Source organism: Panthera leo, chromosome D4 (assembly GCF_018350215.1).
Source record: "Panthera leo isolate Ple1 chromosome D4, P.leo_Ple1_pat1.1, whole genome shotgun sequence".
Lineage (NCBI taxonomy): Eukaryota > Metazoa > Chordata > Mammalia > Carnivora > Felidae > Panthera > Panthera leo.
In genome coordinates this window covers 86,783,954-86,798,722 of record NC_056691.1, presented here as the reverse complement: position 1 = coordinate 86,798,722, position 14,769 = coordinate 86,783,954, and the positions used below count along the sequence as shown (strand labels likewise).

General features: G+C 46.4%; 1 protein-coding gene across 7 annotated transcripts in view; it reads right to left on the bottom strand.

Annotated features, from left to right (window-relative positions):
* The window catches only part of SPTAN1 (spectrin alpha, non-erythrocytic 1), a 61,489-nt gene extending 47,269 nt beyond the window's left edge, over positions 1-14,220 (bottom strand). For 6 of the 7 annotated variants that reach the window (XM_042914056.1, XM_042914058.1, XM_042914057.1 and 3 more), the window contains exons 1-3: positions 11,424-11,471; positions 2,552-2,791; positions 1,194-1,319 (exon numbers count right to left, since the gene is read on the bottom strand). In XM_042914056.1, coding sequence (XP_042769990.1) covers positions 1,194-1,319; positions 2,552-2,791; positions 11,424-11,456 — 399 coding nt within the window. In that variant the 5' untranslated portion in view covers positions 11,457-11,471. Of the gene's footprint in view, positions 1-1,193; positions 1,320-2,551; positions 2,792-11,423; positions 11,472-14,118 lie in introns of those variants that run through there. The other variant, XM_042914059.1, reaches the window with a different exon arrangement.
* Positions 14,221-14,769: the final 549 nt, after the last annotated feature.

The window sequence follows — 14,769 nt, the reverse complement described above, 5'->3', positions numbered from 1 at the left end:
AGGCATGCCACTTTCGTTTACCATAAGACTGTATACAAAACAGCGGGAAAATGAGCAGGAAGACATTTGTACTTAACGGCAGAAACACAGACGACATTACCCAAATGAGTCAGTCGAATATAATTAAACAGCTGGTCATATGGCATTTAGAATTTACTCTTATTTCCTATTTACAATCATTACTAGTAATGATTAACTATTAATAATAAGCTAACTGCAAGTCTTCAATATGAGACTGCAGAGTATATCAGTGCAAAAGAGACACGTATTTACTGTTACAAAACCACTAGGCCAGACCCCAGGGGAATGGAGGCTCTACAGGGGGTCAGGAAACAAGCAGCAGAGGACGTGACACTTCTAGCCGGGCTTTTAGATGTAGCTTTCATCTAAATCTTCAAGACGGCCTCGACTGGTAAGGACTGAAAAGGCCATTCCCTCCGTGGAACGTGACTTTGGGTAACAAAGAACAACACACATAGACAGGTATGACGTTAAGTCAGAAACAGTTAAGAACATCTGGTTATGAGGAACTAAGCGTGCATACTTCACCCTCAAGAGGTTTGCTCTCCCTTTAATACCCTGGTATTGGAAATGGCAGAGCAGGGAAAGATCAGTTGTTGCCCCAGCTCCAGTGAACTGGTACCAAACAAGTCAAATCAAAGAATGTGAGGACACCTGCTTCAAAGTTGGCTCTGTCACCATGGTCACTAACAGGTGCCTCAACTCTCTGCTTACAGCTGGACCATAAACTCGCTTGCTCACTAGATCTCAGCAAACCAAGATCCAGACATCGAGTTTTGCCAATGGAGAACTTTATAGCATCTGTGAGTAATCCTACTGATCTTTCTGTCTTGATCTCCAAATTCACCAACTTCCCATCTAATTACCATCTGTAAATTTAAGCTTAATTTATGTAATCTTCTTTAAAGTATAATCGCATTCTAATTTGTTCTACAAAAAGAATTATTTCCCCACTGAGCATACACATCTTGTTTGTATTCATACTGAATCATCATATTACAAAGGCAAGATTTGGGTAACTCCTTTCAGAGACTTCACAAATTCTTTTAAAAAGCTAGAAAAGTCTTTTTTAGAAACCCTAACTGGCATTTAATCCACACTCTTCCGCCAACCAGACAGCCACCCTTACCAGTACCAGATGGCCACCCGTACCAGGCACTACTCCTACTCACCCTTATGGTTTCAGACGCAAAATGCCCTTCTGAGATCATCAGGTTTCCAGTCTCATCCAGTTTAACAATGGCTCCTGAGTTGGCCTGCACTTCAGCTTCGAAGGCCTGATGCTTCTGAAGCTTGCCCTGTTGGTGGACCATGAAGTGAGCCACAGCTGCAACCACACAGCATTCACCATTCTGCCCCCCACTCAGGCCCCCTTATTCCTCCCCTCCTGAATCCAGCTTCCTCTAATTATGGACACTCATCATTCCCCTCATCCCCTCACCTGCTCAATTACTCAAATACTCTCACCTCATCTATACTGGCTTTCTGGAAGCTTGGCCACCAAGGACCACCAACTTTGCATTGCCTACTTTTATGGTCTACCAGGAAATTAGTCCTTGTGTGAACATCCAATCCCCTCTAGAAATATAGAGCCAGGGGTGCCTGGGTGGCTCCGTACCCAACTGAGCGTCCAACTTCGGCTCAGGTCATGATCTCACTGTTTGTGGGTTCGAGGCCTGCATCAGGCTCTGTGCTGACAGCTGGGAGCCTGGAGCCTGGAGCCTGCTTTGGATTCTGTGTCTCCCTCTCTCTCTGCCCCTCCCCCCACTCATGCTCTGTCTGTCTCTCTCAAAAATAAACATTAAAAAAAATTAAATATAGAAATATAGAGCCACACCAACAACTTTCTTAGCACATACGATTTGCCCTTGAATAATAATCCTTCTGCATTCACTCATGACATGACACTTTCTCTTCTTAGACTAGTCTGGTAAAGTAAGAGAACCGTGCTCTCCACTTGATTAAAAAACAAAACAAAAAAAAAAAAAAAAGAAGTCTTTCACCAAAACCAATAAGAAAGGCTTTGTCCTTTTTTAAAAAACAACTTCACTGAGGCATGACTTATGCCACAAAATTAAGCTACAATTCAATGATTTTTAAAGACTTGTTTTTGATAAGACTTACCAGTGAGTTGCTTAAAGAGATACCTAACTATAAATTTCCACCAGCAACACTGTTAGTATGCCTTTCTTGAAAACACATATTCTAAGAGATCAACCCAGACCTTCCCTGAAAAAATGGTGAAGGATCATCAAAGGTTGCAAGGCAGTGGTTTGAGAACCATCAGCTTGAAGCATCCAGAAAAGATAACTACCTACCAGATTCCACAAATGCCTTCAGTGTACACAGTATAATACCTACTACACCAAGGGTTTTTCAGAACAGTGAGTCAGTCCTGACTTATGTCTGATCTCCATTCTTCTTGCTGTCCAACCTCTCAAGGTCATAATTAAATGACCTCGGGTGATTTGGGGGCAAAAACATATGAACTCTTGAATTCTGGCAAGAATCTCAGGGAGATGAGACGCACCTGCAAGTTGGTTGGGTCCTTATAATTCTCATCAGATGCAATCTGAAGTTTCTCCTGAATCCATTTCTCCAGCTCCTCAGCATCTCTCTGGAAAAACTGGAATCGGTAAGAATCTTCAAGCTTCTGGCGCCTAAGGGTTGAGAGCTCCTTGAAGCGGTGGTATCTGTCGAGGACCTGCTGCCGCCTCTCCTGGATGTCCTCTGCCGTTTCCAGCACTTTGACCCCACTTGGGTCCATTTTCTGAAAAGACAGAATGCCCTGAAATAAGCACTACGAGACCAGAGTGGATTTAATGGAATCAGCCTCTCGGAAGGCAAAAATTCTCAGACAGCCCAGGCAGACAGATGAAAAAAAGTAATCCGTCCTCAGGATAGAACAGTGAGCCCAGATTCTATTCCTTTGTAAAAATTGCTCATCTACTGGCCTGCAACACCTGCCTACGTGGCTCCCTCGGAGGATGTCTAACCAACACCACAGTGAAACCCAGCAAAAAATACAACCGGGAGAACTAGAGCTTACCAGCAATTCTACAAGGGCTTTGAGAATTTAAAGGAAATGCCAAATTGGTACTCAAAGGATATACTGAGGGGTGCCTGGGTGGCTCAGTAGGTTGAGCATCCGACTCTTCATTTCAGCTCAGGTCATGATCTCACGGTTCATGAGTTCAAGCCCTGTACTGGGCTCTGCGCTGACAGTGCAGGGCTTTCTTGGGACTCTCTCTCTCTCTCTCTCTCTCTCTCAAAATAATTAAATAAACCTTAAAAAAAAAAAAAAAAAAGGAATTATTGGGGCACCTGAGTGGTCCGACTCTCGGCTCAAGTCACCGGCCTCACTGTGGATTCAAGCCCCTTGTTGGGCTCTGATGGCACAGAGCCTATTTGGGATTCTCTCTCTCTCTCTCTGCGCCTCCCCTGCTCATTCTCTCCCTCTCTTTCTCTCAAAATAAACGAACGTTAAAAAAGAAAAAATTACTGAAAAAGCCATTCAAAAGTCCTTTCATCTGGTCTCTGCATTCTATCCTGTGGAGATGAGAAAGAATTTACTCTTACTTAAATCAGTTTTTCTTTCTCTCCAGTCTCAGCCTGTTATTCAATGAAGAAAAGGGGGTTACAAAGTAACCGAGTCCTTAACATCAATAACCAATAGAATTTACCTAGTCAGAGTCCCTGATTTCTCAGTTACTACGTCTTCCTCAGGCTGCCAGAGCGCCTGAGCAGAGAACAGGTTGCGTTTCCTGTGAACGTGCACAAAAGAAACTCCTAGTGCATCTTAAAAATAAGAGGGGTAGTGAGAAACTAACGTAAATGGTATGTTAACCACACTACAGTTTTAAAAAAATGTAGGCTTCAGTCACAATGCTTGTGTTCAGTATATTTTACAGCAATGGGTGCTTTATCTACGTAAAAAGATTAGTAGCAATTATTAAACAGGTAGTCGTACATCTCGATCTGAATCTGATGTAATACTAAAAAACAGAGAAATCTAAAACACAAGAACAAGAAGGTGTGGTCAAAGGTGCACCCTGCTCTACTCCCACCTACTACTGTGGACAGGACACTGCAAGCTCAGCATCAGTTTCAAGTTCACCACAACCGCAGGCTGATGGAGGCAGCACTCCCCATAGCTCTCAATCGGCTCCAACTTCAAATCCCCAGATTTCTGGACACTGTCACCAAATCTTTATGTCAAAAAGAAAATCTGGCCTATTTATGGGCAAAACCCCGAATATGCTATCCATGCTCATCAGGAGTAAGCCTCTAACCGAGGGACCACAGAGGGAAAGAGGTACAGACCCAGAGCTTCTAAATGTGTCCGTACCACGTGACCTTGCACGAGTCACTTTCCTATGCCTCAGTTTCCTACAATGACCAAAATGAGGCATTCTCAGGATGTTTCCAAATGTAAAATTACATTCTACCAGAAAGTTCAGTTTGGTAAAAAAAAAAAAAAAAAAAAAAAGCAGACCAGATAAACCTTCTAGCCTCTCTGGCTACTGTTTCATAATTTATACATGGGATAAAAATGGTTGTTGGTTACCCAGGAGACATTGAGAGCCCTTCCTGTTCACCTGGCCCGGCTAACAGGAAAGGATAAGCAGCCTGAGGATTAGGCATGGAAGTCAGTGACAGTGCCCCCACCATCCAGATGGGAGGTACACAGCACCAGCGAGATGCAGGTGAGGTCAAAGTCTCCAACTCCTTAGGAATTAAAGCAGCCTCAAGAGGTGGCGAGAAAGCACTGTCTGCACCTGATCACCTCTGAGAACCACCTGTCTATTAAGACACCATCTTCCTAACAGGGAGAACAGGAGGGGAGTCTAGCCGTGTCACCATCCCTTCCAAATTAGTCTCCATGCAGTGACCAGTTGTTTTTGTTGTATTATGGTTTCCCCCCAAAGTCTTATTTATTTATTTTACTATAAAGAGAAGTTTATTCTTTGCCAGTCACTCCCATGCTCTAAAACCTTTTATGGCTCCCTTCTGAGGGAAGAAAAAAGCCACTGCTTTAGCAGGACGCTCTAATCTGGCCCCCAAAACGTCTCTCACCCATGTCCCCTACCCTCTGGGCATACTGAAGTATTCGTTCTCCTCCAATTACAGGATCCTCTCCAAAGATTCCCAGCTATCTTTCCAGGCTTCCTTTGTGTAGAATGTTCTGTGTCTCCTCTGCCCAGATAACTCCTATTTATATCTCAACACCCAGCCGAAATGAGCAAGCTGTACAATCTTGCCTCCTCACCAAGCCGTACTCAATGCTCCCTCCTTCCCTCTTCTCAGATTTAATCACACTTTCTGCGGATTTACAAAGCACTTGTATATACTTCCCGCAGTATAAGGAGACCGACAACCTAATCTTCATATCCCCGATTGCTGGCACACACAGCCCATTAAGAAATGGTTGCTGACAAATGACCGAGTAGATGCTGAGTGCTGTAGCTGCTACACAGATCTGGATTCATCTGTGAAGGGTGGGGGGGAGCTCTGTGATCTACCCAAGTTACCTGTCCCATACTGTGAAACGGGAATCCCACCCAGATAAAAGCAAGACTTGTGACAAGAACTGCAAAGGATGAAGCCCCACAAGTAGGTGTCAACCTACTGAACAAATGGGAGTTTCTAATCTTGGACTGAGCACATGGCAGGGCATCGTGAGAAATGAGCTGGTCTCTTCACTCTGGCAGGGTGAGCCCTTGGTGAAACAGCTCAAGAAAGCAGTTCTGTTCCCTCCCTCTCTGTCCCCCTAGCCCCACCCGCCCTCTTTCTCTCAAAATAAATAAATAAACATAAAAAAAAAAAAGAAGGAGGGGCCTGGGTGTCTCAGTCGAGTGTCCAACTCTTGATTTCAGCTCAGGTGATGACTTCACGGTTCATGAGATCAAGCCCTCCATCAGGCTCTGCACTGACAACATGGAGCCCACTTGGGATTCTCTCCCTCACTAAATAAATAAATAATTTTTTTTTTTTTTAAAAAGGAGGTAGTTCTGTTATCATCAAGAGATAGCTGTGTCTGAAAAAAATATTTTTGATCCTTAAAACCAAAACCTGAGGGTGACAGTAAAAAATTAAATGTCTGCTCATAGTGGAATTTCTGTGACAATACTTCATTACAACAAGGCAGTTCTGGTTCACACTGCTGCCTTAAGAATCTTAGCCTCTTCAGGGGTGCGTGGGTGGCTAGTTGGTTAAATGTCCAACTTCAGCTCAGGTCATGATCTCACGGCTCGTGAGTTTGAGCCCCACATCGGGCTCTCTGCTGTCAGCCTGTCACTGCAGAGCCTGCTTCAGATCCTCTGTTCCCCTCTCTCTACCCCTCCCCCACTTGTGCTCTCCCCCAAAATCAATAAAATATTAAAAAAAAAAATCTGTCTCTTTGGGAGAAAGCGGATTTCTGGCAGGGATCTTGACAAGGATCACTACCATCACCAGCTACATTTACTAGAATGTAAACGCGGCTTCACCCACTCCCCTGCATTGTCTGCTCCAGCCAGATCTCGTATCAAACTGCCTGACCAACCCCAAGTGACAGGCCCTGCCAGGGCCCACGTCCCAGCTCAGAAGGTCTCCTTAGGCAGGAATGTCCTCTCTACTCCCAGCTGCAGCATTTAACACCATACAAAGCTCTCCAAGTCTAAAGCAACGACCTTGTCTTCTCTGAAGTCCTAAATCAGAAATCCTCACTGCCTCCATGCTCCTCTTAGAGCACCCTCAACATTCTGCATCGGACTTAGTGTTTTCTCTCTGCCATCTTTCTAAGTTCTTTAGGAAATTTAGTGTTCCTAAGGAACTACAGAAAAAAGACCTTATTGGGTGGTTCAGTTGGTTAAGCAACCAACTCTTTATCTCGGCTCAGGTTATGCTCTCACAGTTCTCGAGATGAAGCCCCATGTCAGGCCCTGCACTGTCAGCACAGCCTGCTTGGGATTCTCTCTCCCCACCCCCACCCCCCCCACCCCACCATGTGCACCTGCACTCACTCTCTCTCTCTCTCTCAAATACACTTAGAAAAATAAAAAAATAAAAAGACCTTATATTCCTCTTACTTTGACCACAAAACTGGGCATACATTAGAGCCAATAACATTCTGAACTTGCAAACAGAGAAACTGTGGTCACTTCATTATTAAATAGGCGGGAAGACACAGGTCATCTAATAACCAAGTCACAGAGCCCATTTAGGCTGAGCTGGGGTCCTCTGGTTCCCAGACTAGCATGCCAGAACAAGAGATTCTGCACATGATTGGAGCCAGCATAAACTTTATTGATGGCTGTTTGGTTATTAATTCCTTTCACTATCTCTCATCTTTTCCATCACCACTTTGGAGGGAAGAAAGGAAGAGAATATATTAATTATTCAAAAAATAAAAATTGGGTGTCTGGCTCAGTCGGAGGGACATGGGGCTCCTGATCTCGGGGTCATGAGTTTGAGAACCACATTGGCTGTAGAGATTACTTAAATAAAAACGTGGGGCACCTGGGTGGCTCAGTCGGTTGAGTGACTGACTTCAGCTCAGGTCATGATCTCATGGTTTGTGGGTTCAAGCCCCGCATCAGGCTCCCTGATGTCAGGGCAGAGCCCATTTGGGATCTTGTCTTCCTCTCTCTCTGCCCCTCCCCCACTCATGCTCGCGCTCTCTCTCTCTCTCTCTGTCTCTCAAAAATAAACATTTAAAAAATAAAAACCTCAATTCCTTATTTAAAAAAAAAATTGATTTTGCTTATGTGAGACTGAGTCTTCTTAACTTAGTAGACAATTAAATTAGTGTTAAGAATTTATATACTTCCTTTGTTCTTACCCTTTGGGAAACAGTTTAAGATGGATAAACAGCAGGAATTTGTGTCTAATTTGCTTGCTCACAGAATTTTTTTGCAAAGAAACTTGCCAAAGAAGGTGTAGTTTTGTATAAAACCACCACGTTGCACGAGTTCCTGCAAGATATCTAAGTCTTCAGATTAATGTCTATGGTGTGTATCCTGCCTCTTCACACACAGCCTTCACTGCATCTCTAAAATCCTTTAGCTGCTATGGAAATTTCTAAGAAATCACATTGGGGAGGAACTCTTCGTGATGAAGAAAAGAATCCCCAGCACAATGCTTGCCTCTACCGAGGCAAGTTGCCCTGCTTGGGTCCAGCTCGCTGATTTGACCCTACCAATCCAGGGAGACAGTCCAGTGAGGCCCTGCTGAAATTAACCAACCTAAAAGGCCCTCTTTGTCACCGCAGTGAAGTAGAACAAGTCAATTCTATACCAAGTGCTTTGGTCAGGCAATAATGGACTTTTCTTTCCTGCAGATCAGCTGACGTCAGTAGGTGGGAGCTCTGCCAAGCCACCACTGGCTCTCCCTGGGGAGCTGGGCATCTGAAAGTCATCAAGGCTCTCCCACTGCTGTGGGAGGTCAGGATTCTCATTTGCATGGTTACAGGAGCCTAAGATACTGAGTTATTAAGAGCTTCCCCACCCCTTAGCCTGATAGGGAGCTGTCTCTAGTTTATCTACAGAAGGTCCAGTTTCTTGGCTCCTAAAAGGGTCATCTCCATTGATTATATTAAACACGGGGAAAATGTTCACATCACCAAGAACTGCCACGGAAAGATGCGACAACCTCTCACCCAAAACTATGTGAGGGAGTTAATGGAATTCCTTGGGACCCTGCCAATGCACATGACATTCCCTCCCGAACTGAGGCTGCACTGCAGGAACCCCACCCCTGCCCTGAAATATGCAGTTGACCGATAAGGCAGACTCCACAGAGAACGTTCCAGGCCGTTCTCAGCCGTAATGGGATTAACGCCTTTCAAGAGCTAGAAAGGAAGACTTTGGGAAACGTGCCATTAAAAAACAATCTCTAACCACACTAGCCTATCTATCTATTCCACTAACTGCCTAAAAACCCACAAAAAACCCAACCCCCTAAGACTGCAGTGGACTGTTTATCTCAAACCAGCCTATCAACTCTGATTTTGCCAATCAGGTCTCTGTCCACAGAGAATAAAGGAGGGGAAATGAAGTGCTAAATGTATTCTCGGTACGCTCAAGGACAGCTTCCCATTGAAGACAACCGAAGAAAAAGGTCGTATTTTTGCAAATATTCTGAGAAGACTGAAGATGTGGACTATTTATAAATGCTGCAATGCAGCAGTCAGAATGTTAGCTGCATCATTCAGCAAGAAACGTGAATTGATCTCAGGGGATAAAACAGGAATTACAACTATGTCCTCTATTGTAATAAATAAAAAGAACTTGTCAGCATTCTTATAATACTGCCAGATCTCTGGGAAGAAAAAGGGGGGGGGGGCCAAAGATATGAATCTTGGGTAGAAAGTTCTAGTTTAATCCAAAGATAGAACACGCCTGAGAGTGACGCCTCCTATCTGACACAAATTTACACGTATCATCAACTGAAAATGGATTTCTACAAAAGAGCTGAGACACTAATTAACAAGCCCTTCTTCTTGCAAATGCCAAGAGACAGCTGTCTGAGGCAGTTCTTGGTATTTAGGGAATTTTTAAATGCCTTGACCTCATCTACAGAAGCTGCGAGGCGATCTGTCTCTGGGGAATGTGAGAGGCAGGAGGGGAGAATGACTGCAGACAGAAAGGTTCTCAGGCCAAAGGGCAAAGGCTTCTGGCTCTGAGAACCCGGCACCTGCAGTGAGTAGTCTAGAGACGCCCTCACAAGGCTCTTGGAGAGTGAAAGAATTCAGCACGATCTCTCTGTGGATCCCCCAGAAGAGAATAAACCCATCGTGAAGATGAGAGGAGTCACTAAGACAAAGCACTGGGGCCTGCCACCCAACGTGCTGGATGTAAGAGGCATTTGGAAAACGCCATAATAAACTCCAATTTCACCAGATACACTGCTCTGCAAGGAAAGGCATTTGGGGGATGAAGGGGATGAACAGATCATTTGGCTCTGTGGGGAAATTCATAAACACCGCTTAAAGCGAAAGGTCAGAAAAACCATTCATCAGATTTACTTTTGTTGCTTAGTCAGAGCTCAAAGGTGCAGAACCGACAACACAGGTTTTTTCCATGGCTTGGAAAGCCAACCTATTACCCAATGTTACATGTGCAAGGCAGGACAGCCGCATCCACAGATGTGGAAATTCTCCGGAGAGCAACCCACCAAAGAACTGTTTAGCACCTATTAACGTTTTATATCCAGTGATTTTCAGATGAAGCAAATAAACTCAAAACCAGCTGAGCTGCAGATTTTAGCAGCAGGTCTGATGGTAAGCAGAGAGAGAAATAATACACAAATTAAGAGTTTTAACCATGAGTAAAAACAACAAATATTTCTGCTTAAGCCACATTCCAGTCAGGATTGTGGATTGGCACATCAGCCTTCAGATTGATTAATTCATTTCAACTCATTAGAGCATTTCTGCAGAGGTGAGCAGGGACTTCGCTTTCAGAAAGCAAAAAATTCATACTGCATTGCATCAAAATCCAGAAATGCAGACAAAGTTAAGAAAACTTACTTCTGAATGCTTCCCCAATACTATCTCGTTGCTACTTACCTCTTAACCTGTAAAATTCAGATGAGAGGTATTTAAATGCAAAATATTATTACCAACAGTCAAAACAGGAAAAGGTTGTAACATGGCCCATTTTTATAAACCTCGTTTCAGCAATTCACCGGTATGATTTATAAAAGGGCTTGCCTTGGATTTATCACCCATAATCACTAGAAATGTGCAAAGTTTTTATTTCTCCTTAGGGGTTATCAAGACTGGAGTTTTAAGCATTTTTCTTTTTGAAAAAGGTCCAATTTAGCAAACACTCAAAAACTGTACACAAATAAGACGTATATAGTGAGTTTTTTAGATGGCTTTTTTTTTTTCTGCCAAGAAAATGCAAGCTCCATTTCATTACAAGGATTGTGACAGAAAAAAAATAAGTCAATGGGAACAGGAAACAAACCCAAGTTTACGATATTTGTCCAATTTAACGATGCTGCTTTCACTACACGTTTTCAGATCATCCCCCCTGCCCCCAATATCTAGGATAATCTGTTTAGTCCCTTGGTTCTTAAGAACCAAGTAACCATCAATTAAAAAATCAGCAAACGCTACATGCAAACACCAGGAGGGTGAGAAGAAATTAATATATTCATGCCTGAAAGAGAGGAAGGTAAAAAAACAGGAGGCTTTGGAAATTTCAGAATCAATTGACTAAGACTTCCGAAAAAAAAAAAATAGAAAAAAAAAAAAAACCCAAACCCTAACCAATTTACTTAACAGAAAGGTCATGCAGGCAGGGTTTTTTCTCCCTCTCTTTGGATCATTCAACTTTTCTGGACACAGATGTGTCTTCACTGCAAGCCAGGCAAAACCGAAAAGGCAACACGTTTGCCGCATGCTGGTCAAATACCTGGACTCTGCGCTTACGAAACGATGACAACATGATGGAGGAATGTGGAGTCTAAAGGGAGGGGGGAGAGCAAGATAACAGCTTCTAAGGGCAAACTGAACAACGTAATTTCAAAATGGAGAGAACAGACCATTAGGAACATACGAAGACAAGGAAACCCCAAATTCCCACTGTCTTCCCAGCACCTTGCTCATTGTGGAGATTCTGCATCCCACCGGGGATCTAAAGTGGGGTCTTAGCAGGTCCCATTTGTGGAAATATGCTGCCTTGGCCAAGTCACACCCCCGCTCTGGGCCTCAGTTTCTCCACTTTCCAAATAAAGTAGTAATACTGACTATGCTTTCTAACACTAAACTCGCCCTCCCCAGATCCCACAGTCCGATAAATTGAGACTCCTAGGACTGGCAGATTCCTAAATCCCTTTTCATTCAGCATAGGAAAACAGCATGATTTCAGGGCATCAGAGACAAGAAAGAACTCGAGCTATAGAAATCTGACTTGGGCCTGGTTTACTGGTGTACTCCCAAGATACTTATTTCCTGTTCGAAACCTATGAGAGGAATATGCAAAGAAGGTGTGACGGAGGTAAGCAGCACAGCTGCTCCAGGCCGGTGGTGGCCTCGGGCCGGGCCGCCCGAAGTGATCATGGGCTCTGGGCTCCTCCTCTGCATTCCCGGAGTCAGCACTTGCCATCAGGGCCGAGCATTCTTCTACCTACTCTGACCACAGCTGCAGCAGCCCAGACCGCATAGCTAGCAGAGTCCTTGCATAGCCCACGGAGGATTGATTACGAGGCCGGCCTCGTGCCTACTACCCTTCGTGCAGGTTCGGCAATGCCAGGACTGTGGACTGCTCCTGACATCCACCGCACGGGTTCGGTTCGGTAGGCAGCCCCTCCCCTTGGGATGAAGGCAGGTAAGGCAAAGTAGAGCAAATTCTAACCCAGGGAACCAAAAGATAATAAACACCAGCTCTCCCGACCTAAACCTGTTCAGCAGATTATTTGACAAGCTCATATCAGAGCCTGTGACAGATCAGATTTCTCCAATTGTTAGATCAGTACAAAACACACCACCAAGACCAAAAGCATATTCGAGAATGTTACTTAGCTGATGGATTACTCTAAGAACTGCCTCACACCTGTCCAGCACAGGGCAAATCTTCCCTCCGAGGCTTGTCCCTCCATGGAGGTCCCTAGGTAACAGCTAACACACTTTGAGGGTCCCTTTGAGTAATTATTGGCCCAGTTACTAAAAAAGGCTTATTGTTAATTTCCTGCAGAGGCCCTTTACTGCAGCATTTTTCCCTTACAGCACATTTTTAAACTTTGACTTCAATTTGACCTTTGAAAATCTAAGGCGTTAGTGGCAACAAAAGGGAAAATGACTAGTTTAAGGAGTTGGAACCTTGGCTCAATAGCTTCATACAGCTGAGTGTTCCCACTGCTATTCCTAAGATTTTGTTTCCTGGCTAAAAGACACCCCCCCACCCTTCCATCTTTGATACATTCTGTTTTACTTAGGTCCAATTGCTATGACTCCGCAATTTCTCAACACATTATTAAAATACTTCAGATAGTCTCTCTTCCCTACCAGCCATGATGGTTAAGTTTTTCTAAAATACCATGATGAAGACAGAACAAAGAGCCTACGTATTTTAGAATCTATTATATAAAAGAGGTCTGACAAGGTGTTGTGGCAATTCGATCATCTCGATCCAGCTTTCTGGGCTCTTGAGGTTTTTAATTTAAAACATATGCAACCCTTAACCTGAACAAGCCCCTTATTTAAAATATTTTAACCCAATACATCAAAGAGGCTCTGAAAGGCAATTTTCTTTAGGAAGCACCTTACCCCATTCGCAGGGCTGGCTTCCAAACAAAAGGCTGCTCTATCATTCAATACTGGCGTGGCTGCAGAATTTTTGACAAATAATATAAGGTGCTCAAATCGAAAGACCCGGTGTCGGGTGCGGCAGGGGCAAAGAACTCGTAAGCTGTTAAGTTATTGGATTTGAGTCTCACACAAAGAAAGCGCCGAATCTACCTGTTATTTACAAGCAAATCACAACTGGGTAAGGAAGAAACGTTTATTACAAGGAAGGAATAGGAGATGGCCAGTGTCAGACCTTTCTGCGTCTAGAGAGAAGGCCAAGAATCGCCATATAGGATGAAATTAAGGTCAAACAGCCCTTTCCTCTATGCTCTTGGCTCTTCCTCCATCAAGGGTCGGGCCGGCACCGCCGTGGGGACTCAGGAAAAGGAGCTGAAGTCGCTCCCCACCCAGGAAAGGGACTGGGGGCGCTGGGGGAAGCGCTCTGCAGGGAGGGGGATGGTGGCGATCCGGCCAGGAGCCCCCGCCCCACCTGCGGCAGCCGGATGGGGCAGGGCGGGGCCGCAACCAGGCTTGGGGGTGGGGGAGCGGGACGGACCCGATGGCCTCGTCCCCCCTCCGCCCAGTCAATGACATTCCAGCGGCCGGCGCCCAGGCTCGGCCGGGCGGCTCCTCCGCAGCCCACGCGCCACGGGCGGGTCGCGGCCCGCCAGCCCGGTCCCCGCCCGTCGGAGGGAGCTGCGAGGCCGGCCGGGCTCACCTGTCCGCGCGCTGGCCCCGCCCCACCCCAGGGGCTGACCCGCTCCCCACCCAGGGGTCTGCGGCCCTCAGGCCCCGCTCCCTCCCCGAGCTCCCCCTCTCACCGGCTCCGGAGGGGGGTGAGGGCAGTAGGTGCGCCGGTCTGGGGGAGTGGGGGGGGGGGTGCTGAGGGACCGACGCGCCTCCGCGGCCTCCCGCCTCGCCGTTCGCTCCGCAGCGGGTAGTGGCGGCGACGCGCGCGCCTCGCTTCTTTTATAGGCGGCCACGCGCGTTCCGGCGGCGGGCGGGCGCGAGCGCGGGGGAAGCGCCGGGGCGCGGCGCGAGGGGCGGGGGCGAGCGCCATCCGAGCTATGGGGGCGGAGCTCCCGCCAGCTCGCTTCCCGATCACGCGGCGGAAAGGGCCGAGCGCTCCCGGAAAGAGCCGAAGCACCGCTGCGGGGGAAGAGCCGAGTCGGGGGATCGCGGCGGGAGGATGGGAAGGGAGGGCGCGCGCCAGGGGTGGGGGCCAGTGGTGCAGTGGAGTCACTGCCACCGCCCGGGCGGGCCGAGATGCGGCAGCCGCCCCGCCCTCTCCGCACCTCGGATCCTCCAATCCAGCCCCTCCCCGCCCTGCAGAGAATCTTCGGCACCCCACCCCACCCCTCCGCCCCTGGGAGCCCTTCCAGGACTGCAACGAAGGGCGCGGCAGGAGCCGTCGCTGCAGTCTGGCAGGGGATGCTGCGCGCCCCGGTCCGAAAAACGCCCAGTCCCAAAGG